The sequence below is a fragment of the Juglans microcarpa x Juglans regia genome, chromosome 2D (assembly GCF_004785595.1).
Source record: "Juglans microcarpa x Juglans regia isolate MS1-56 chromosome 2D, Jm3101_v1.0, whole genome shotgun sequence".
Taxonomy (NCBI): domain Eukaryota; kingdom Viridiplantae; phylum Streptophyta; class Magnoliopsida; order Fagales; family Juglandaceae; genus Juglans; species Juglans microcarpa x Juglans regia.
Genome location: NC_054596.1, coordinates 21,995,051 through 22,018,377, shown reverse-complemented (window position 1 = coordinate 22,018,377; position 23,327 = coordinate 21,995,051). Strand labels below are relative to the sequence as shown.

The window sequence follows — 23,327 nt, the reverse complement described above, 5'->3', positions numbered from 1 at the left end:
ATAACCGTTCGAATTCTCATCAAACATTCAAATATAGATAAATCGCACACAACCGTTTGAACATGGAAATTTAGAGTTCGAATGGTAAAAAATTTTGCACCGTTCGAATGCTTTCGAACAAGAAATTCACTATTTGCATTCAATCATCAATTTTTTTGTTCGAACGTTTCTTCATGTGTGTTTGGTGGAACGAACTGGTATCGATTGAACGGTCATGAAATACCTGTTCGGACCATTCCTCATTGTTCAAACGTTATTTTCAGACGTTCGAACGTATTTCTGAGATGAATTTAATTCGTCCCAAAAAAAATCCGTTTGAACGCGATCAAACTGTCCAGCTTAATTTCGTCCCAAGAGATATTTTTTGGGACGAATTTGTGATTTCCGTCCCAAAATACCTTTTGGGACGGTTTTATAGGGAATAACTTGAGACAATTTTTTTTGGTTCCAAAATATGTTTTGGGACGAAATGACAATCGTTTGGGACGAAAATTTTCGTTCTAAAAGACTTTATTTGTTGTAGTGATAGGAGACCCGTGCACCTGCATGAATGGCTGGCTGGGAAATATATATTGAAGATAAATAGATTGGAGTCAGCCAATTGATGTGATATTTTTGGCACAATCAACCCGATATATGATCAATAAACTTGTACATATTCTAAGTGTACAAGTCCCGCTCAACTTCTTTAGAATATAATGGACCGCATCATGAAAAAAGTGTGAAAAATTAAAATTTTTTTTTCTAATGGCCTGAATCCACTTTTTAAAGTGCATGCCTACTATGCCTCTGCAAAATACTTGTTAGATCGAGCAACCCGTCTGATCCGATCAAATCCATTCGACAAAATACGGTTTTGCTTTAGTGTCGAGTCGAACCTGATAAATGACGGAGCACACCGACTCTTAACATTCTTCAAGTGTTCAAACTAAAAAAGTGAAAAAACTGGAAGAAGATGGGAAGAACATAGATCCATTTCTGAAAATGAAAGAAGATTTTATGATGGAAAGTTTGAAATCATGAAAAGTAAATGCCAAAAATGGAAGATTCAGAAACCAACCCAAATCTGCTAAGTGACTCAAGTGCACAGGATGATGGAAAAGGATGGGCATCGTGCCAATGCTAACAAGAAGCTCTTCATCTGACCCGTAATGCCCACCATTTCTCTTTCTCTTTCTATTTTCTCTTTCCCAAGGCCAGAAATTACAACATTCCAAATCTCTTCTCTTCCCCCAAAAAATCTCCAAATCTTTTCCTTTTTTGTTTGTATGAGCCAGAAAACGTTCCAAACCTCCTCTCTTCCCCCACTCCAAATCTTTTTAAATCCTTTTATGTTCGTCTGAGCTCTTATGATGTTGTGTAAATACTGAACGTATTCAGTTTTTACCCGACAAGAATATTACATGTCGGGTTGTTCTCATCATTGTATGCGAACGGGTTGGGTCGGGGCCAAAGCTAGTACGGGTTGGACAGTGTGCAGGCATAATGCCTACCGTGTGAAACTTGCACACTTAAATAGCATTACTTAAATTGAATTGAAAGGAAGGGATGAAGAGCTAAGCAGAGGCCTCAAGGAGAACCACATGATCGTGTTGGTGCAGGTTAGAAACCAAAATTTCCAGTTAGTTGAATTGGAGGCCAGGAATTAAGGGTCGATATTGCAGAACTCTGGCGGCCTGTATAAAATTAACTTAATTTGTTAAGTAGGTTAATTTTGAGAAAGCTAATGAAATCTTTTATGTGTTTTTCTTTTGCTTTTTAAATCTTTAAAGAGATCTTAGAGAATCGAATGTCCTAATTATATAGGTGTGTATATAAACCCTTATGATCAGTAGATTATGAACATGACGAAGCTGGTAGTGCATCATGGACGGGTGATGAAGATACTCAACTAGCTCGCACCTTTTTAGAGATCTTTAAATCTTTAAATAGATCTTTGTTACTGCTGTGACTTTTTCACTTTTCTTGTCAATTTATTTTTCAATAATCAAATAATATGTTGTGATGTTTAAAGAAACAATTATTTGTTGTTCATAATTTCATTAAGGCCTCGTTTGTTTTCAAGAAACATCTCATCTCATCTTACTTCATTATTACAACTTTTCCAAATCCCCACACAAAATGAAATAAACAATTCAATTTTTTCAAATTTCAAAACAAAAATAATATTAAAAAATATATTCTAATAATATTTTATTTAACTTTTTAACTTTAGTCTCAACTCATCTCATCTCATCTTTGAAAACAAACGAGCCCTAAGAACCCCGAGCTTTTTGTGAACTACATAATGTAAATTAATGAAAATCATGATCAACCTACATAAAAAGTGCTGGAAATCACTATTTTCTTCTATTTTTGGCAAAAAAAAAATTGTCACATTGAATGTTTCAAACCTTGTTGGAAATGACAATGCAGCTGAGATACCAAGCATATATAACAACCTTAATCCAAATTAAAAGTGAAGCAAATAGAGAGAGTGAGTGCTAAAAGCAAGAGTGTCATGGCACGTGTGGGGAGTGACAATGGTAGGCAGATCAGTTTATTGTATTAAGGAAGATTGCCACAATCAAGCTCAAGACAGAAAGAAGTTCATGATTCTAGCCTCAAATCAAGAAATCAAGCGATGTGAATAATTCTCTGTTATGTTAAAAATCAAAACTAATTGTATAGTTATTAGCGGAGATTCTTGCCTTGTAGATTTTGTAATTATTTCTAAAGTAGTTCTGTAATGACCTTGTATATATACACATACTGATCAGTCAATGAATAAGGTTGGTGGAATATTTTCATTCATATTGTGCAGTGTATTCTCTTATATGATATCAGTAGAGCCAGCCTCAAATGAGACAATCCTTCCCAACTCTCCAATGTCTTCCTCCTCAGAACAACCCCAAATTCACCTCAATAATCATCCAATTTCATCCACCGAAAACACCCTTGTTGCTCTCAATATCACTGCTCATATTAATGATAAATTGACTTCTAATTTTCCTCAATGGCGTGCTCAATTTGAAGCCTTACTCATAGGCTATGATTTGCTCGACTATGTCACTGGCATTTCCCAATGCCCCTCTTCGAGTGACCTGTCTATATCTGCCTTACACACAACCCATTGGGTTAGGCAAGATAAACTCATACTTAGTGCAATCCTTGCCTCCACATCTTCCACCATCACCCCACTCATTCCCACTCTAAAAACGTCCCATGAGGCATGGAAAAAATTGAACACTCTGTATGCTAGTAATCATGAACATGCACTATGCAATTAAAAGAGAACCTCACCTTAATCCAATGCGGAAATCGGTCCATCTTCGATTATTTGCATGCTGTGAAGGTTTTGGTAGATGAGATTGCCATTATAGATCACCCCATTTCTGATGATGACCTAACCCTTTATGTCTTGAATGGTTTAGGTTCTGAGTTCCAGGAGATTGCAGCGTCGATTCGAGTGCGAGAAATGTCCCTTGCTTTTGAGGAGCTTCACGACCTCCTCGTCGGCCATGAAAGTTACTTGTGCTGACTTGAAGCAACAACTCAGCAGCTGTCACAGCTGCAAATTACACAACCAGAAAGTCTGGATCTTCGGGAGGCCAACAAAGGAGCTTTAACAATCATCCTGGGCAGCAACACCAGTTTGGGCAAGGCCAAGCCCGAAATGGAACCCGTGATGGACACCGCTCCAGTGGGTCTAGTCAGCCCAATAATAACCAACGACCATACAAGCCCAAATGCCAATTTTGTGATGAGTTGGGTCATGCGGCTAAAAATTGCCCTCAGCTGCAGCCCAATCAAATCACACCAAATAGTGCAACCACTTCAACAACAAAAGAGCAAAAATGGCTTCTCGATTCTGCTGTCTCACATAATATTATTGGTGATCTTCAAAATCTATCTATTCATTCTGAATATGATAGCACTGATGAAGTGGTTCTGGGTGATGGTTCAAGTTTGGCTGTTTCACATGTTGGTTCTTTAGCTATACACTCACCCAAATGGACATTTATTTTGCGTGATACTCTTGTGTTCCAACTCTTAAAAAAAAATTGATTTCGGTTCACCATTTTACACCTCAAAATAATGTTTATGTTGAATTTAACCCCTTCTATTTTCTTGTGGAGGAACCGACCATGGGGGCGATCCTACTAAGAGGTTCATGTGAGAACAATGTCTACATCTTTCCGAAATCACTAGTGGGAAATTATTCAAAAATAGTTGCTAATGTGCATGAACGGCTTGACGGGTGGCACAAGCGTCTTGGACATCCCTCCTACAAAGTTGTTCAAAATCTTGTTACCACCTTCTCTCTTCCAACCACAACAAATACAATGTACATGTTATGTAGCTTTTGTTCTATTAATAAAGCTCATAAACAATTGTTTCATACTAGTATTCCAAGTAGTGGTCCACTTGAAATTATTTATATGAATGTTTGGGGATCCACACATTCTACCAGTCTCGATGGTTCCCATTATTATCTTGTTTTTGTGGATCACTATACGAAATACATGTGGTTTTATCCCATGGCTACAAAATTGGGTGTGTTAACTATTTTTCCCCAATTTAAAAATTTGTTGAAAAGCGTTTTCAAGCCAAAATCAAAATAATTTACTCAGACAATGGAGGTGAATTCATCACTCTCAAACCTTTTTTGACACTTCACGGCAATAGTCAATATACAACTGCCCCCCACACACCACAACAAAATGGTGTTTCCGAGCATCGTCACTGTCATTGTGTTGAAACAGGTCTTACATTACTTTTTGATGCCTCCCTACCTCTTTCCTATTGGCTCCATGCTTTTTGGACTGCCAGGTATCTCATCAGTCGACAACCAACTCCTCTTCTCAACAATAAATCTCCCTTTCAGACCCTTTTTGGACAAAAGCCAAATTATCTAAAACTTAAAAAGTTTGGGTCTCTTTGTTATCCACTTACAAGGCCTTACAACACTCACAAGATGTAGCCCAAATCTACTCCTTGCCTCTTTATTGGTTATTCCCAAACTCAAAATGCTTATCTTTGTTTGGGCCTCTAGACACAAAAAACATGTACATCTCGGCATGTGTTGTTTGACGAAGCCCAAAATCCACTTCAGCCCATGATAGACCAAAAATCAACCCAGCTCGTCACTCATACTCATGCCTTGCATCTATGCCCTAATAGCTTCAGCTCTTTCCTTTCTCAACCCGTGCATGTGCCCCTGCAAGCATTTCCAACTCTACAACCTCAAGGTTTGGCACCATCACTTGGGCTTCTGAAAGATGTTCACGCCGATCTCGCATCGCCTCTAGGTATCCCTCGTGTCTCTTCTCTTCCTTTATGCTCATCTAATGGCTTAAATGATTCTCTTCCACATTCAAATGCATTATTTTCTCATGACCATGGTTTGCTTCAAAATCATTATTCATCAATCACTCTGAATCAACCACACACAGTCATCTCTTCCACTCTAGGCCAGCCCCAACCAACACTCACTTCAAGTGTTGAAACCGAAAACCCTCGCCTTCACAAAATGATCACACGGTCCATGAATAATATATTCAAGCCCAAACAACTCCATTCGGTTTCCAAACATCATACTCCTCAAGCAATTGAACCAACTTGTGTGAGTCAAGTAGTGAATCACCCTCAGTGGCTTGTTGTAGTGTCTAATGAGCTTATTGCTATGATGAGATATGGAACTTGGGAATTAGTTCCATCCCCTCAGACTACAAACTCGTGGGATGTAAATGGATGTTTAGAGTGAAAAGAAATTCTAATGGTTCGGTGGATAGGTTTAAAGCCAAACTTGTGGCAAAAGACTATAATCAAAGACCTAGACTCGATAACAAAGAAACTTTTAGTCCAGTTATTAAACCAGCTACCATCAGATGTGTTTTGACTATAGCTATGATGAATGGGTGGAAATTGAGGCAAATGGACATTAACAATGCTTTCTTGCATGGCACCCTCACTGAACCAATTTATATGCTGCAACCTCCAGGGTTCAAAGACCTGAATAAACCCAATCATGTGTGTCGGTTGAGAAAAGTAATTTATGGGCTTCGACAAGCCCCTCGGGCTTGGTACACAGCCCTGAGAAATGCTTTTTTACAAGTTGGATTTCAAAACTCCAATGCTGATTCTTCTCTGTTTCTTTATAAATATGGCTCCATCACATGCTATTTTCTGGTCTATGTGGATGATCTTGTGATTACTGGCAGTGACATTCAGTTTGTGGAATCCATTATTTAGCAATTGAGTGAGAAGTTCTCACTAAAAGACATGGACACTCTATGTTTTTTTTTTTTTTCTGGGAGTGGAAGTTATTCCTACTCGAGTTGTGCCCTTTTTATCTCAACATCAATACATTTATGACCTGCTGCCCACCACGAATATGCTTGGAGCCAAGGATGTGTCCACCCTTTTATCCACAACTAATTCTTTGAAACTGAATGATGGTACAACATCAGTTGACAACATTGAATTTCGACGTGTCATAGGCAACCTTCAATATCTTTCCCTTACACATCCAGATATCTCGTTTGTTGTTAATAAGCTCTCTCAATTCATGCATGAGCCTACCACAACCCGTTGGACAGCCACCAAGAGGCTCCTTGACTAATTGAAACAGACCATATTTCATGGAACTCAGCTTAATAAAAATGAGAATTCAGTTTTAATAACTTTTTCTGATGCAGATTGGGCAAGAAATCTTGATGATTGGACCTCCTTGTTCAAAGTGGGGCAGGAAATCTTGACCTACACTTTGTAAGGGAACTTGTTCAAAGTGGGACACTTCATGTTCAACATGTTCACACTTAAGATCAACTTGCTGATCTGTTGACGAATCCTTTGTTGAGACAACGGACATAACTGTTGTGCAACAAGATTGATGTTGCTGATGGAAGCTCAATCTTGCGGGGGCGTATTAAGGAAGATCGCCACAATCAAGCTCAAGACAGAAGTTCATGATTCTAGCCTCAAATCAAGCCGTGTGACTAATTCTCTATTATGTTAAAAATTAAAATTGATTGTATAGTTTAGCTGATATTCTTGCCTTGTAGTTTTTGTAATTATTCCTAAAACAGTTCTGTAATGATCTTGTATATATACACATACTGATTAGTCAATGAATAAGGTTGGTGGAATATTTTCATTCATATTGTGCAGTGTATTCTGTTATATATTGAAGCTAGGTAACAAAAAAGTGACATTGATACGATGAGGAAAGAAAAATGAATATGGATATTAGACTGTAGAGAGAATAGAGAGAATAAAATTGCTTATAGGTTCTAATTGGTATGTAAACATGCAGCCCTATTATTAACTATAGATAGAGTTTTCTTTTATATTGGGTTAGATGAAACTTCTTCCCAGCTCCAAACTCAATCTATAGATATGAAAAGTATCCATTATGCATATGAGAAGTGTTAATGTTGTGTTTCGTACGCCTTTGGGTCAGGTTTCAGCGACTTGGGTTTTTAAAGCTGGGCCTACGAAAATAAAGAAGAAAGAAGCTGGAGAGGGTGACCTTGGGACCAGGGAGTCTCTGATGCTAAAGTCAGTAGAGTAATTTGTATGTTTGTAAATAATGAGAGAGACTAGAGAGTTTTTCTCATACCTGGGGATCACTATTTATATCGGGGGTTTGGGGGGGGGGGGGGGGAGATCATGCTTGCCCTATGGGATCTACCTCCTCATTGTTGTTCCGTTTGTCACGGTCCTTTAATGTGGTATGCCTCTACGATGGCATCATTAATATGGCATGTTGCTAGAGTAGTGGTGCTATTAATACAACGTGGTTCCTCGATCTTCCTTACTCTGCTGGTGTATTTGGTGGTCCATTGATGTTTTCTTGTAAGAAGATCAAAGGTTCTTCGTCTTTCCCATTCTGTTCTATACGAATCCCCATGAGCGGAATGCGACCGAGCGGCGTCAGACCTCTCCGTCCCCTCAGCCATCATTGCTTACTTTTCCTTGCAGGTGCAAGTTTGGGCCCTGGGGCCAAGTATCTCTAGTAGGCTTATGAGTGAGGGGGAAATCCCCTTATAGTTATAGCTACCCCACCAATTCCTATCAGATGGGTTTGACGGGAACTCTTCTTTGATTAATCAGTTTTTGCAACTGTGGCTATACGACCTTTTCTTTCTCTAGATGGGGAGTTATGGGTTTCTTATTGCTCATGTGTTGCACTTCTACTTTCCAGCCATATCCGAGTGGCCTTTTCATCTTTACATAATACCTGGCAATGGTTTGCCTTCAGCTTTTATGGCTGTATTTTGACGGTTTCGGTACGCATTAAATGGCACCTCTTCAGTCCTTTCGTTATAATTTACGTCAGGCGGTTACTTCTTTCCCACATTGCATTACTGGATACGCGTTGCTAGAATTGTAATGATCATGGGATTCTGGTACTCCGTGGGGTGCATGGGTTCTTACTGCCTTGGGATGTCAACCATTGAGCTTGCCTATATAAGGTCCCCTCTTTCTCAGCAACGAGTTACTTCGTCTATTCTCTCTTTTCTTGAATATCTTGTGTTCCCCTTTCTCTTTCAAGCACTTCTCCTTGCGTTGTTCTTTTTTATTCATCTTTCCATTCCTCCCTGGTTGCTAATGGCCCCCAAGAAATCCTTATGCCCTTCTGGACTGGTTAGATCTTTTGACTCTGTCTGTGCCGCAGATAGACAAGGCAACACCTTTTCATAGAAGTTTGCTAGCTTCTCGTGGCATTTGGAGGTGACTCCCGTCGAGTTGGAGTCGTTGAAGGAGACCTACAGGATTCCTCGGACCGTGGAACTCAAGTTGCTTCCCCTTACCAAAGGTGAGGTAGATTTCGAGGGTTTTGCCTCCAAGGTGGCAGTGTACCCCGCCATGTTCTCTAGTAGCCTCAGATTGCCTTTCTGTCATCCAGTGTGAGCAGTGCTGGATCATTTCCTGTTGGTGCCTGCTCAGCTCCCTCCTAGTGCCTGGAGGATCTTTGTGTCGTGCTGCATTCTTTGGGTTCGTGTGTTGGAGGAGGCTGGGGCTACATACCTAGACCTCATGGTGCGTGAGTTCCTCCTCACTCATAACCTTCTGAGGCGAGGTCGTAATATTTGCAACTTCAAACCGGTCCAAGCATTGTTTCGATTGGAGTTGCAGTATACCAAAGCGAGGGGGTGGGGTCGACTGTTTTTCTTTCTGTTCGACAAGGGGTGGGAGTTCCCTGTTGGACAGGCCAATCAGCACACGTTCCCCATTCGCACCATATGGGGGGTTGTGGGCGATGACAAGAGTCATCGTCCTACAGCAACCTCGGTTGAGGCACTCAGGATCGAGGTCATCCGTGCTTTGGAGAAGGTCCATTTGGACGACGTTCTTTTAGAGGCTTTGCTAGCTGAGGATAGCCTTCGTCTATATCTGGCCCTTCCAACCAATTTGCGTTATGATGTAGCCTTCCCGTTAAGGGAGGTCATGCCCCAAGTCTGCAAACGCTCTCTAAGCCAGCAAGTGGAGGAGAAAGGTAAGAGACCCCAGAAGGTTTCTCCCGCCAGAGCCAACTCTGACAACTTTTCCATTCCTCCCTAAGGTCCTTCCATAGAGGTGCTTGTTATTTTGCCAGATCCGTCGTTGCTGAAGAAAATGATGAAGATTGCGAACCTTCCTCGTGTTGTGTTGCTGGCTCGAGGAGTTGTTGCGGATGTTCAACCTGCGCCGCCTGCTCTCGGATCTACTACTGAAACCATCCCCTGTGACCTCACTAGGCCCTTTGGTTGTGTTGGGGTCCTCAGTTGTCTCCTCACCCCTTGGCACTGCCTTCGAGTGGGTTCCTACACCCTTGTCCAAGGATGAAGTGGCAGGGGCCGTTGCTTAGGTCAAGGAGGTGGTGGCATGAGTTCCTTTGGTTGGCTCAAAAGGCTCTTTACTGGGGTAAGTTCCTTACTTGTCAGCTCTATGTGGCTCTTGTTTGTTTCCTTCATTGATTTTGACCAAGACATTTATGGCAGGGCTTGGAATGTTTGGCGACATTCATTGTGGATAGTCAAGATGAGGTGGCGAGCGAGAATTGAGCACTTCGCTCACTCACCTGGATGGCTTTATGTTGTGCATCGGAGAAGTAGAAGAAGAAGAAGGAAGAGGTTGAGTAGGCCCTTGTTGACTTGTCGAAGTTCTGATATGAGGCTGGCCTTCTTAGTCTCGAGGTGGCACTTGCCTTGAGGCGAAGGATGGGCTACAAAGATCGCTCGACAACTGTCAGCAAGAGCTTAAGCGGCTACAGGCCGGCGTAAGCAGGAAGGCTCTAATGCTCGGTCATACAAGTGGCTGTCGGGAGACTTTGAGAAAATCTCCTAGTCTCTGACGGACAAGAGAAAGGCCCTGGAAGATGAGAGGAAACGGATGAGGGACATGGAGACCGATCAGGCCAAAGCTAGACTCGTTTTGGAAGCCCGTGACGCTACCATTCTGGGTTTGCGGGAGGAGTTGTCGTATGTCCGCGATGTCCACGATGATGCCTAGTACTTTGGTTACACCGATGGCTTGGAAATGATGAATACTCATATCCTCCAGAATCCTCCATGCAATCTGAGGGATCTAAGTGTGCAGGAGCTCCCCTGGACCATGTGCCCTTGGAAAGGGATGCTCTCCTTGAGAGGGATCTAATTCCAAGTGCCCTTAGGGGTATCGCTATAGGACGTAATCCCACCAGCTGATGGTTGATTCTCCTCGGTTGCAATTTGACAGACTCCTTTGATGGGTCTTGCTCTTCTCTGCTATTCTAGATTCCAGTTCCAAACCTCCTCTTTCAAAGCTCAACCTCGCTTTCAGCCATCATTTTCGCACACGCCAACTTGCAATATTTCTTTTGAAGTTCTAGAAATACCCTTTTATTGTCATCTCGCCCTCCTGTCTTCACCTCCTCCAACAATCTTTCATGCCTCTCCACAACAGGTGGGCAACAGATCCCTATCTGCTACTTCTACTGGAATATGATCTTATCAGGCTTCAGTTTGCTTGTGCCTCCACAACTTTCTATTGTATCCAGCTGACTTATGTTATATGTCATTGTAAGCTTGCAGTTTTATGTGGTAACTTGCCACTTCACATCGTAATTTGTTCATTGCAAGCTTACGGCTTCATGTTATAACTTGTTGCTTCACTTTGTAACTTGTCTATTGTAAGCTTGCGGTTTTATGCTATAAATAACATTATCCTTTTTGCTTTCTGTTTATCTTTTGTGGCCATTCACTTTCAGGGTCTCCCCTTTCTTGTATCTCTCTCTCTCTCTCTCTCTCTCTATATATATATATATATATTTTTTTTTTTTACTACCAGCCTAAGGATTTTGATGTAGGGAATTATGAGGTCTGCATCAGACGGGGGGATTGCCATCATCCAGACCTTTATAGTTTACCCCGCCAATGCCGAACCCATCCCCTACGAACCCATGAACCGACGGCTCCCCGCTGATATTGTCCTCGTTCGCCTTCGTTAGTGAGTTATTCTCTTGGTGCCTTTAGCGATATCGTTGACGAGGCCGATGTCTCTCCACTTTTTCTTTGAGCCAATTTCCTTCTTTTTTGTCGTCAATCTCTTGGATGCGCTTTGTCCCACCTAGTCCTTTAGTTCTTTCATTTTGTGTTAATGTGCTTTATTTTGATATATAACTGGAAAAAAAGAAGTGTCATCAGTGTATGTCAGCCCTCGTTTGCTGCCGTCGGTTTGGAGGGGATGAAAATCCTCCCTAAGAGTTAAGCTTTGTCAGGGAGACTCCGGTTGCCTCCTTAGGGGGAGAGGCCGAGAAGCATTTTGTTAACTCGCCTCTGTCCCTCCGAGTAGCACCGTGACCGTGGAGTCAAATTAAATAATCCGGGCTGCTCTTTGCTGCAATGGGGGCCAGAGTAGGTATTTGGGTGACTAGGAGGTTGGGCTCGCTCTCTGTCGCAGGAGGGACAAGGCAGCCTTTAGCTCAACCCGTTCCTTTTATCCTCATAGGAGGTAGGTTGTTCGGACAGTTTGGGAATGGACCCGCTCCTACCCATTAACATGGCGCATTTAATTCTTGGTTGAAAAATAAGTAGGCTATCATAACTTTATCCTTAGCTTCATAGGTGTTAGACTTCATAAAGCTGGGGGCTTTGGCCTACGACGCAATGTGCTTGTCGATTTTTACCATGTTGTTGATGTCTGTGTTCCTTGGTGCAGAATTCGGGCGGTCGAAGGACCCGGCCCGCACTCTATCGGGAAGAGGTCAAGACGCCTCGAGCCAACCTACCCTTTTAGCCCCTTGAGGAGGTAATTCGGATAACAATATGGCTACTTAGCTCTTTTGCCACGATGGGGGTTAGGGTAAGTTTTTGGGTCTTAGGACTAGACCTGCGCTCCATCGCTGGAGGGACAAGGGTGGCCTTAGGGCCAAAGAGTCTTCGATGCTAGTTAGTGGAGTATTTTGAAAGTTTGTAAAGAATGCAAAAGTCTAGAAAGCTTTCTCGTACATGGAGAGATCATGCCTGCCCCTATGGGACCTACATCCTCATTACTATTCCCTTTGTCAAGGTTTTAATGCGGTGTACCTCTGTGATGGCGTCATTAATATGGTGTGTTGCTCGGGTAGTTGTGCCATTAATGCAGCATGGTTCTTCAATTTGCCTTACTCTATTGGTGTCTTCGGTGGTCTGTCGATGTTCCCTTGTCAGAAGATCAAAGGTTGTCTATCTTTCCCATTCTACCGTGTTCGAGTCCCCTTGAACAGTATGCGACCGAGCGGCGTTAGGCCTATCCTTCCCCTCAGCCATCATTGCTTACTTTCCCTTGTAGGTGAGTTGCTTCGTGGGCAAGTTTTGGCCCTAGGATTGGGTATCAGGCGAATCTATCAAGACCCCTAGAAATAAAGCCCATGACCAAGCAGCCCATGCCTTGGCCATGTCGGGGACAAGCCAAGACAAGCTCTAGACACTGCCCTTGACATGCCTCATAGCCAACCTGCATGCATGTCTTGGCCCATGCCTTGACATGCATGGGGCCCCCAGTGAGGTTGCTGCCTGCGTGCAGCCTAGCATGCAGCCCAGCATGCGCATGCCTGTGCGCAGGGGCTGGGCGAGGTTAGTGACTGTGTAGCCCAGTGTACGGCCTGGCATGCGCACGTCCATGTTCGCATGGCTTGGCATGCGCACTCCCCTATGCTGCATGGCCCTGCGCACGCCCTAGCACCTGCCCTTGTGCTACAAGCCTAACATGTCAGCTTCTAGTGGCATGGCAAGCATGCCATCCAATGCGCGCCTCTAGCCCGTGCCTTGTAGGCAAGGCCAGTGGCATGACCATTAGGCATGCCATCCAGCGCATGGCTCCAGCCCATCCTTGAGGCACTAACACCTAGGCCACCTGCCTGGACCATGCAAAGCCAACGCCAGGCCACCTGCCTGGGCCATGCACCACGCACGCATGGCACCCTGCCACGACTAGCAACAGGCCTTGCACGACACCATGCTATGCACACCAGCAGACCATGCCGTGCCCCATCAACCATGAGGTAGACCAGCCCAACAGTAGGCCATGAACCATCCTATCCCATCCATGGACCAATGCATGCCATGGGCCACCTTGGCCCTTGCAACCTATGTTACTACTTTCCTTTCAATTTTATTTTAATATTTTCCAAGGGACATTTTGGGGTTTCTGCTTTGTAATATCTAAAAATAGGACCCTTAATCATTTCATTTACATCTTTTGGCAAATTTCCAAAATGGACAGATTATTTGTTCTTGATATCATCTTTTCGATGCTTGGTACTTAGGCTACTTGGGTGACATTCATTAATCCCTAGTAGAAGATCATCAACTTGAAATTCGTGAATAGGCGTGATTCAATCTATCTTATTTCCTTTCAGCTTTGTGAAATTCGTGAATTAAAATTGATTTGTTATCTTTGTGTTCATTCATAGTTCTTACTTTTCCATCTTGTTCATCTATACTTTCTTGCCTATCAAACACATCCAAAGCCTTATTCTTAGTATTCTTTAATTTCTCAAAATATCCATATAAACAAAAAAGAGAGTCTTCATATTCCTTTGTTGAGTCCATTTATCCTTTATTCAAACAAATTCCTACGTGTTCATAAATATTCCCATTGTCATACATTGTCTTGCATTTTCTCCTCTCACAAACACATGTCACACCTACCATCTTTCCAAGGCCATATTCACATAATTTCCACTTTCCAAAATAAGTCTTACCTCATCCAACTAAGCCCTAACCGAAATCCACCTTGCCTCCATCCACACAAACCCTAGTCGTCTCTCAATAGTCCCACTTGACAACTTCTTTCATTTTAGGAAAGTTTACTCATCCCTAAAATCACTCAATCACTCAAACCTCCCAAGCCCTAAAATCTCTCCACTCCTTGAATCCCTTCAATCACTCAATCAATCCCTCGAATCTCTCATTCCCTAGAATTACTCAAAGTCAATAAAAAACTTCCATCCTTTTGCCATATTCAAATCCTATCATCCATCTCCTAATCCTTAAACTCTATGAACAACCCTAGACTCATTCAAACATCTTCCAAACCCTAGCAACCCATCTTAGACTCCAACCCTAGTCCATCACTTCCCAATCTCAAAATCATCCTTAGCCACCATCTAAAACCATAGCTTAACTTCACCATACCAACCCTAAGCATCATCCAAGTGGCCCCAACACCAAGGGCAACCTTGAATCCATTCCACATTGCATCAAACATGCATATTCATCACTTAGATCACCCAAACTCATATCATCATCACATCCATCACTAAACACCATACCTCCATTAACCTAGAAACCCTTCATTGCCATTATTGTTTAAAGACCAAGTAAGAGGATTAAGACAATCGGTCATCACAAGGAGAACCAATGCTATGACAACATAGTGTTTAGAGACTAAACCGAGGTTCCTAACAAAATCTCATTACTCTCGGTCGACTGTCTAGTGGGCTTATGAGTGAGGAGGAAATCTCCTTACAAGAAGCATAAATTTTTTTAGAATTTAACTTAAAATCTTAACATGTGTGTCTTCATTAAAAAAGTATGTGGTTGTCACGTCACGTTTACAAGAGACACACACACATATATTTATATATATATATATATATATATATATATATATCAATTAATTTTTAGATGATAGGAAAGAAGTTTCTTCCGACACAACTTGAATTAGAAAACTGTCCCCCACAAAAGTCTATACAAAGAAAAGAAGGGAAAAGAAGGTTGGTAGAGCTGAATTTTTTTTAATGATGAATGCGGAATATCCTACGTAGTTAGAGCATTGAACTCGACAATCTTAGCTGATTACACAGATATTCACGCCATAACATATAGTCATGACACATGATGAACATTTGATGTTGATAGTGTTGATGCTTTTGTATAAGATTTTCAATGACAATTATTAGTCGAATTGACTTTATCCGTTGCTTTGTCTCACAAGTTAACGACTTTCGAGTCCATCGTGATGATCAGCAAATCCAAATCCTAATATTGTGATGACCGGGGACGTATTGTACTACGTCTTAATTTGTTATAACATTTATATTTGTTCGATCTAGTAAATTTCTTACACAGTATTAAATGTTCAATATAAATATTATAAAACTATTTCATATGTGATCTATTTCTCTCTTATAATTTTAAATTTTAAACTGACCAAATTACTCTAGCTAGAAAATCTCTATTTATATATAAAACCCACTAAGAGGTCTTCATATGTGAGAACATCATGATCTTGCAGTCAGGTTGGATTAATAATCATCATAATCAGTGAGAAAAATAAATAAATAAGATTTTATCGTGTTAATGAATTGAAAATAATAATTACAGTCGTGAGTGTGCATGTGAAAGTGTCGAGTGGGTCGAAGAAAACATGTGAAACATGTAGGGAGTCTTTTTGTCGTGGCAATTTGTACCATCTCAGTGTCAACGAGTCATTGGTGAATTATTATATTATATATAAATTAAGGTGTATATATATATATATATATTTATAGCTGACCCACAGAAGATTGTGATATTTTTTTTTTTGTAGTTTCATGATTTCATTGGCGACATATTATTTATACACATGCTTAATTTAAACACAGATCATTATAGTACACAGATTATGGACCGTTTTGTAAATCTCGCATTAACGTACGTAGCATCCTGGAATGCTTCTACTGATTCAATCCATATATATTCAGGTTAAATATCCTTTAATTTGCACGACATCATGTTGTATATATCATGCGTCAAAATACTCAGACAATATTAATCAGAATGATCAGGCCGGACAATTATAAATTTCATTAGTATGAATTAATTAAATTATAAAAATGGGTGAATATATAAGGCTATAAATAAATAAATAAACGATATAATTAATATAAAATCCGATTCAATTAATTAGGATAAATTTTTGTAACTTGGTTTTTAATATTTTTTATAGTCTTCTATTGGTTCCCGATCGGTAGCTCAAGGCCGTACCGTGTAGATGTGTTAATATATAATGGCGGTTGACTGACTAGTCAGTAGTCATAAGTAAGGGTGTAACCGGTCCGGTTCGGTCCGGACCGGTTACATTTTTCAAAACCGATTACACCCTAATTACCCACCTAAACCGATACCTCTGGTTTTACCGATTTCCAGTCCGGTTCGGTCTAGTTTTTCGATTTTTTTAAAATGTAAAAAACATATAATAAAATGTTACTACTTATGATAAATTTTTAGTAATAATTTAATATATATATATTATGTTTAAAGCATATGATTAATTAAATTTTTATCTTTAAGATTAAAATTTTATTTTATAAATTATAATAACATTATCTTATATATAATTATATTAATAACATATGATCAAATAAATTACAAATGTTCATATTTAAGATTAACATTTTATGTTATAATTTATAAATTATAATATGAAATTATTTCATATATGATATATAATTATATATATTATATATAAAAATTTAATATATAATTATATATTATATATAAAACTTATATATATAAATATTTTGTATAATATATAAAATTATTTTATATTTTTTTTCCAACCAATCCGGTTCAGTCCAGTTCGGTCCTGGAAACTACGGAACCGAAGCCGGACCGGATCCGGCCGGTTTTCATAATATAGGAACCGGTCCCAGATCGGACCGGTTCAAAACCGGACCAACTGATCCAGTTCGGTTTTGTCCGGGCCAATTTTTCGGTTTAAATTTACACCCCTAGTCATAAGCTTCTTTTTTTCTTTGAATATGAGTAGTCATAAGCTGAAAACCTACTTTCATGAAGATATTAACTAATTCATCTTGAATTCTTCACAAAGAGTATATCTTAAATAATATAAAATACTTACAAAACCCAAGGTTTTTTTATCAAAATGTATAAATAAATTAACAATTCTGCTACAGGTACCCGCCATTGGGTACCTGTTGCGGAATCGTCTGACGTGGCTAATGCCACGTCACCTTATTATTATTATTAAAAAAAGAAGAGTCATTTTTAGAAACCAATCTCATTTTAGACTTGTCTTCATCAACAAAATCAGATAAAATAGAGTAGAGTTTTTTTACCACAAAATCACAGATCACTGTGCCTTTACTCTTTCGTTCTCTCCCTCTTCCATTGCTCTCGTGCCTTTGTCGAGTTTCTTCTATGAACCTATTCTCTCTCTAAAACAAGATATAGCAACTGAACGAAGATGAAGACTCAGAATCAGGGAGAAGGAGAGGGAGATTAGAAACGAGTCGCAAACGTTTCCAAATCTGGCTCAAACTGCGACCTTTTTCTCTTTGTCTGGAACCCCAATTTGAGCACGCATCCTCTCGTTTTCTCTCTTGGGGCCTCAAGTTCTTTATCCTCATCCATCTAGAGAGAAACTCAGGGTTAGCGCCTTGAAATCTTGTAGGGGAAACCTAAACGTATAAACCGTATTCGGATCTGGAATAGGCATGGGCATGAAGGAATTGAAACCCCTTGAAGTAAGTCCAGAAAAAAGCTCTAAAGCACAAAGCTGAGAGGAAGTGGGAGTAGTGGAAGCAGCCGTATATTCTCTTGAAAAGTCTGACCCAGAAAGAAAATCATAGTCTCAAACTAAATCAAGAACCATAAGACCAAGTATTTGGATCTATCTACCTGCAGCCATTGAGCGGTGTCCATGGATGCAATTACTGGAACGTCAGGACACAAGGCACGATCGAGCAAATGATGCCTAGCTTCAAAGTGAGTAAATTGGACTTTTTTTATTGAAACTGGTTTTAAAAGTAGGGAAAATGAATGTTTAAGACGGTTTGGTTGGCCGTTCTTGGGAAGCTTGCTAAAAGGGTGCAAATGCACCGTTTTACTAATGAGTACGTAGAATCCCGGGTACGCGGGGTTTCCCTGCCCCGGGTGAAAGTAGAGTTTTTGATAAATTAATATTAGATGTAAGTACTTAATTGACAAGTTTGAACTCATTCGAAGAATAAATGAACCGTTTATAAGCAACATGATATATAAAATGTAACTGACTGATAATCTCAATTTCGACTCATATTTAGATAAAAATTAAATGCACAGAGTCATTTATCGCTCGCTCACTACTAGACACTTAAACTTTAAGATTTATGTTCTGATACCATGTGGAATCATCATCACTTATCCAAAAAATATAAACAAATGAAAAAAATAAATTTAATTATTTGTATTATATTGTTAAAATATAATATCATGAGAGAGGTGTGTAATTTTTCGCTTGTATCTCTTGAAGTATAATGACATCTAAGAACAATATTGTCGTTGATAGGTAAAGGGGATACGTTGGATCGATAGAATGACAACATATATATGGCATCACGAGAAATGTGTGCAATATTTCATTTTATGTCTTTTGTAGTACAATGACATCTAAGTGCATTGTCATTGATCGGCACAAGGGGATAAGTTTGGATGGAATGACATATGGTAGAACTTGATGAGATCTATGTTAGGCTTGAGGTCTACTCTATAAATATGTTCTTTTTATGTTAGGCTTGATATAAATATGTTTGAATTAAAATAGGTTGATCCGAGAAAACATATATGATTAATAAATGAGTCAATTGTTGGTCATCCCATGAAACTTGCAATCTTAACCCATAAGTCCCATATAAATTTTATTTTCGAGTTCTATAAATGTTACTTTTTTTCTTTATTTGTTTGAGATGTAATTTTCATATTAGTATTTGACTATTTAATACCTCAAACTATTAAACTTTCTTTTTTTGTTAATATGTGATTTTTTTAAAGATATATTAGGTTTCGTATATATTAGTGGTTTGAATGTTAATAATGATAAATTTAGTTGCAATTATGAATTATTTATATATTTATCCTTATATTATATATGAAATTAGTTAATTATGTTAAAATAAATATAGAGGTCAATTCATGCTATTTATATGAAACGAGTTAAATTGGTTGAAATAGCTAGGTCGTGTTTAGATTAACTCAATAAAGAACTAGTTGTTAAGTAGGCTAAAGGATCATATTGTGTCACATGTTATTTATATAATTCGTGTTAGGATTTAGGGTGTAACCTCATTTATAATTAAACATATCATGTTCAAATTGATCCATATAATTGAATACTTATAACATTACACGACACGAACATAAATTGTCATCCCTAGGAGCTACGTACTAAAATGTAGATTTGACTCCTATCACATATATAAAACATTTTAGAACGATGTAATCAGTCATCAATAAGTTTAAGGTAATTGGAAATAACCTTGATAAGGAGCAAATAAGGATCAACTTATAAGATCAATCGGATTATGCATCTTGTTCAAATTTGTTATCGCGAGGAGGAATACATGCATGGCTACCATTTACGGGAGATTTATAGGCTTGAACTTTCATCTGGCTACCCTGGGAATTAATTTCAACCATTCACATTACATTATATATGTAATATCTTCAGAAATCTCACGGTTCAGAATGGATATTGTAGTCCCACAGGGCTGGCTCCAGTTGATCTACATCACTGGTGGATCTGTAAACTAGTCTTTTTAGCCTCTCAGTCACTTTTGCAGCTCCAAAGTCGAATGAAGATCCCAGAATCTACACAAAAGAAATCGAGAAATCTAAATACCCCGACTTAATTATCCAGCAAAGAGAAAATATAACGTTTTCTCGAGAAACAGATCAAGCCATGGAAAAGCATCATATATATCAAAACAAGAAAATACCTCTGCGTGCACTACGTGGAAAATCGAGTCCCCAGCAATCGAAAAGCTGGCAGTCAGCACGTCCGCTTGTTCTTCATGAAGAATGTGAATAATTTCGTAGAAGATGAACTGGTTATCTAGCCCAGTTACCAAAACGATCTCCGTGGTGGAACCCATTTCACGGATTTCGATTTTCGGAGATTTTACTCTCGCCGTTTCTTCAAAATTTGTGCATGTATATGATCTTTTTCTGCCTGTTAATCTCTGTTTCATTTCCTTAGATTTCTTCAGCTTTGTCTCTAGACTTTTGATGTAGTTTATTGCCTCATCTATTTGATCAGGTACTGATACTGGCTCCTGCATTTACGTCCAAGATAGACATGAATTCATGATCAGTTTACGACTTTTACAGACAAGTACTTTTGTTTTTGCTTTTCTGAAGGTACTACAGACACTGATCATTAATCTGTAAAATGAAAGAAGCTGTGGTGTTGTTCACTGGGGGAGATCGAGAGAGAGAGAGAGAGAGAGAGAGAGAGAGATACCTTGGAATTTTGATTAGGGAGGAGGGAATTGAGCTTGGAGTAGAGGAGTTTCATCTGATTTCTCCTATTTTTCTCAATGATGCGTCTTTCTACTTTGTTTGAAGTGGATTGACTTGGTCGATCCATATCTTTCTGAGGCAAGTTCATCAAGAACATGAGTCCCTGCATGAACAAATCTTAATTTTGTGAAGATTATGGTTTTCCCTTTCTTGACGCTTATATATATATATATAAGCTTGAAAAGGTGCAAGACCTGGGGAAAGAAGTAATCAATCCACGAAGCTGATCAGGTCGTCATGCGCGGGAACGTCAGCCATATATAGAAGTCATCTGCCAGCCGCCCAAGTTGGAAAAAAAAAAAAGAAAAAGAAAAGGAAAAGAAACTGGCACGTGGGTTTCTTCTAGCTTCATATCCAGGAAGGAGCTGCACCGTACCTGGCCTGCTCCATCCTAACCCTAATTTAGATTGAAAAATAATCTTTTCTTTTTTATATTATATTTGCAACTTAACGTATGAATGGCATTATATCCATATATTCTTAATTCGCTTTTAATTTGTACCTAGAATGACTCAGTAAATTATTTCAAGAAAAGCCGCATATATAGTTTCAAAGGGCAAAATATATATGTTTTATTTACTTGGCGGCTTGCTAAGAAGTTCTTTTCCTTATTTAATTATCTTACCATTTAAATATTTCGAACTCCGATTCATATATATTCTTCTGCAAAAATTACATATCTAAAAAAGAGCTAGCGCTGTTAAAAAAGCACCATATATACAATAATTTCTAGGGTTAGATATTAAAATAATTTTAATAGTCTGTAATTAATTTATAAGCAAATTCATCCATTAACTCTTGAGTCCAACATTTTAGCGTTCGTTTGGACACTTAGAATATTTCAAAATTTTGTGAATAATAGTAAAATAATTTGAAAATAGTAGTGAAATAGTTTGAGTTAAAATGTTTGAAAAATGATATTGAGAAAGTGTACCTATCATTTGTATTGATCATATGCATTTTTTTTTTTTAGGAATTTTGTTTGTTTCTTTTCTTAGTAGTGTGTTTTTTTTTTAGAAAAAAATACATAAAAAAATAACAAAAACAAAATTTACCTAGCTAGTTGGTTTAAATCCTCTATGGGTTTTCTTAGTGGCCCTAACAGCTTCCAAGATATTTTATTAGATTTTGATAAATGAGTGACAAAAGGTTGAATAAAATTATTATAAAGTTAAAAAATTATTTGAATATTATTTTTATTTTAAAATTTGAAAAAGTTGTATTATTTTTTATATTTTGTTTCGAAATTTAGAAAAGTTGCATTGGAATTGTATTTTGATAATTATTAGGCGAAATTTGAAATTAAAAAAGTATTTTTTACTTAAGTGATGTTTGAAAATAAAACTATAAGAGGTTTTGAGAATATCTAATACCCTTTATAGTAAACGGCTAAAAATGATAGGTTTTGAGAATTAAACGACCTTGATATCTAATACAGCTTAAAACCTTTCAATTATTCTCATTTGAGAATATTTGATAATGAAAAAGAAAACTTAAGTGTCCAAACACGCCCTTACTCAATAAATTCTCATCATTTCATCATTTCCTCCAATACCCTTTAATTAATAGTAGACGGCTAAAAATGCCACATCTGCACAAATAACTTATTTAGGCCTCGTTTAGTTACACAAATGAGATGAGATGAGATAAAAGTTAAAAGTTAAATAAAATATTATTAAAATATAATTTTTATTTTAAAATTTAAAAAAGTTGAATTATTTATTATATTTTATGTAAAAATTTAAAAAAATTATAATGATTAGATGAGATGAGATAAGATGGTTTATGTAATCAAACCAATCCTTAATAAGCTGTCAGATGCTTAAAAAATGTTAAAACAAAATAAATATTTTAAACAAAAAAATTAGTTTTTTTAAAATAATTAAAACATGGAATTAAAAAAAAAAAAAAAAGAAAAGAAAAGGAGATCTGGCCTATGCAGGATAATTAAGAATACTTCTTATAATTGACTAAACAATGAGACTTTACCCCTTACTTTCTACGAAAATCCATAAAGAGACTGTAGTAAAGTAGCTTTGGTAATTATTTTATCTTTACCTTTTAAAAAGCATTCTTGAACTAATTTATTAGTACCACATACCGCATACGGTAACCTTACAACAAGTTATTACAATGACTTCTATGATAGAAATATTCGAAAAATTCATGAGAATTGCTACTTCTATAAAAAAAATTCACAAAAAAAAAAAAAAATCTCATTATGGGGAAAATTTGATTTATTTTACAAGAAATAAAATGTATGATCTAAAATATTATATCATGTCGCGTCACTTTATGAAGTAATTTTTTATAAATTTTTTTATTGATAAATTATTTTTCAAAATTTATAAAAATGTAACAAGAGTACTAATTGTAGAAAGAAAAATTTTACTCAAAAGCCTTAAACCACACATAATTTGCTGAGGAAAAATTAAAACATAAATATAAAATATTTTTTCTACTCATTATTCATACACCCAGTGATCCCACATCTGCTAAGGGGTGATGAATATAATTATTTTTTTCAAAAATTCATATAAAAAATATGTGGTGCAT

General features: G+C 38.1%; 1 protein-coding gene across 1 annotated transcript; it reads right to left on the bottom strand.

The window, feature by feature from the left end:
• Positions 1-19,798: 19,798 nt before the first annotated feature.
• Positions 19,799-20,883, bottom strand: LOC121250720 (transcription factor bHLH162-like). Its single transcript, XM_041149915.1, has 3 exons — positions 20,713-20,883; positions 20,189-20,524; positions 19,799-20,060 (listed from the first exon to the last, which is right to left on the bottom strand). Exons 1-3 carry the CDS (start codon positions 20,878-20,880, stop codon positions 19,926-19,928), a joined length of 639 nt encoding a protein of 212 aa, XP_041005849.1. The 5' UTR covers positions 20,881-20,883; the 3' UTR covers positions 19,799-19,925.
• Between the last annotated feature and the right edge of the window lie 2,444 nt (positions 20,884-23,327).

Excerpts from the sequence above, each read along its gene's own strand:
- LOC121250720 (XM_041149915.1), bottom strand. The coding sequence starts at position 20,880 with ATGCAGGGACTCATGTTCTTGATGAACTTGCCTCAGAAAGATATGGAT. Across the intron at positions 20,525-20,712 it reads TCCCTAATCAAAATTCCAAG|GAGCCAGTATCAGTACCTGA; the intron begins GTATCTCTCTCT and ends ACGTAAATGCAG. Across the intron at positions 20,061-20,188 it reads TCCACGTAGTGCACGCAGAG|ATTCTGGGATCTTCATTCGA; the intron begins GTATTTTCTTGT and ends TCTTTTGTGTAG.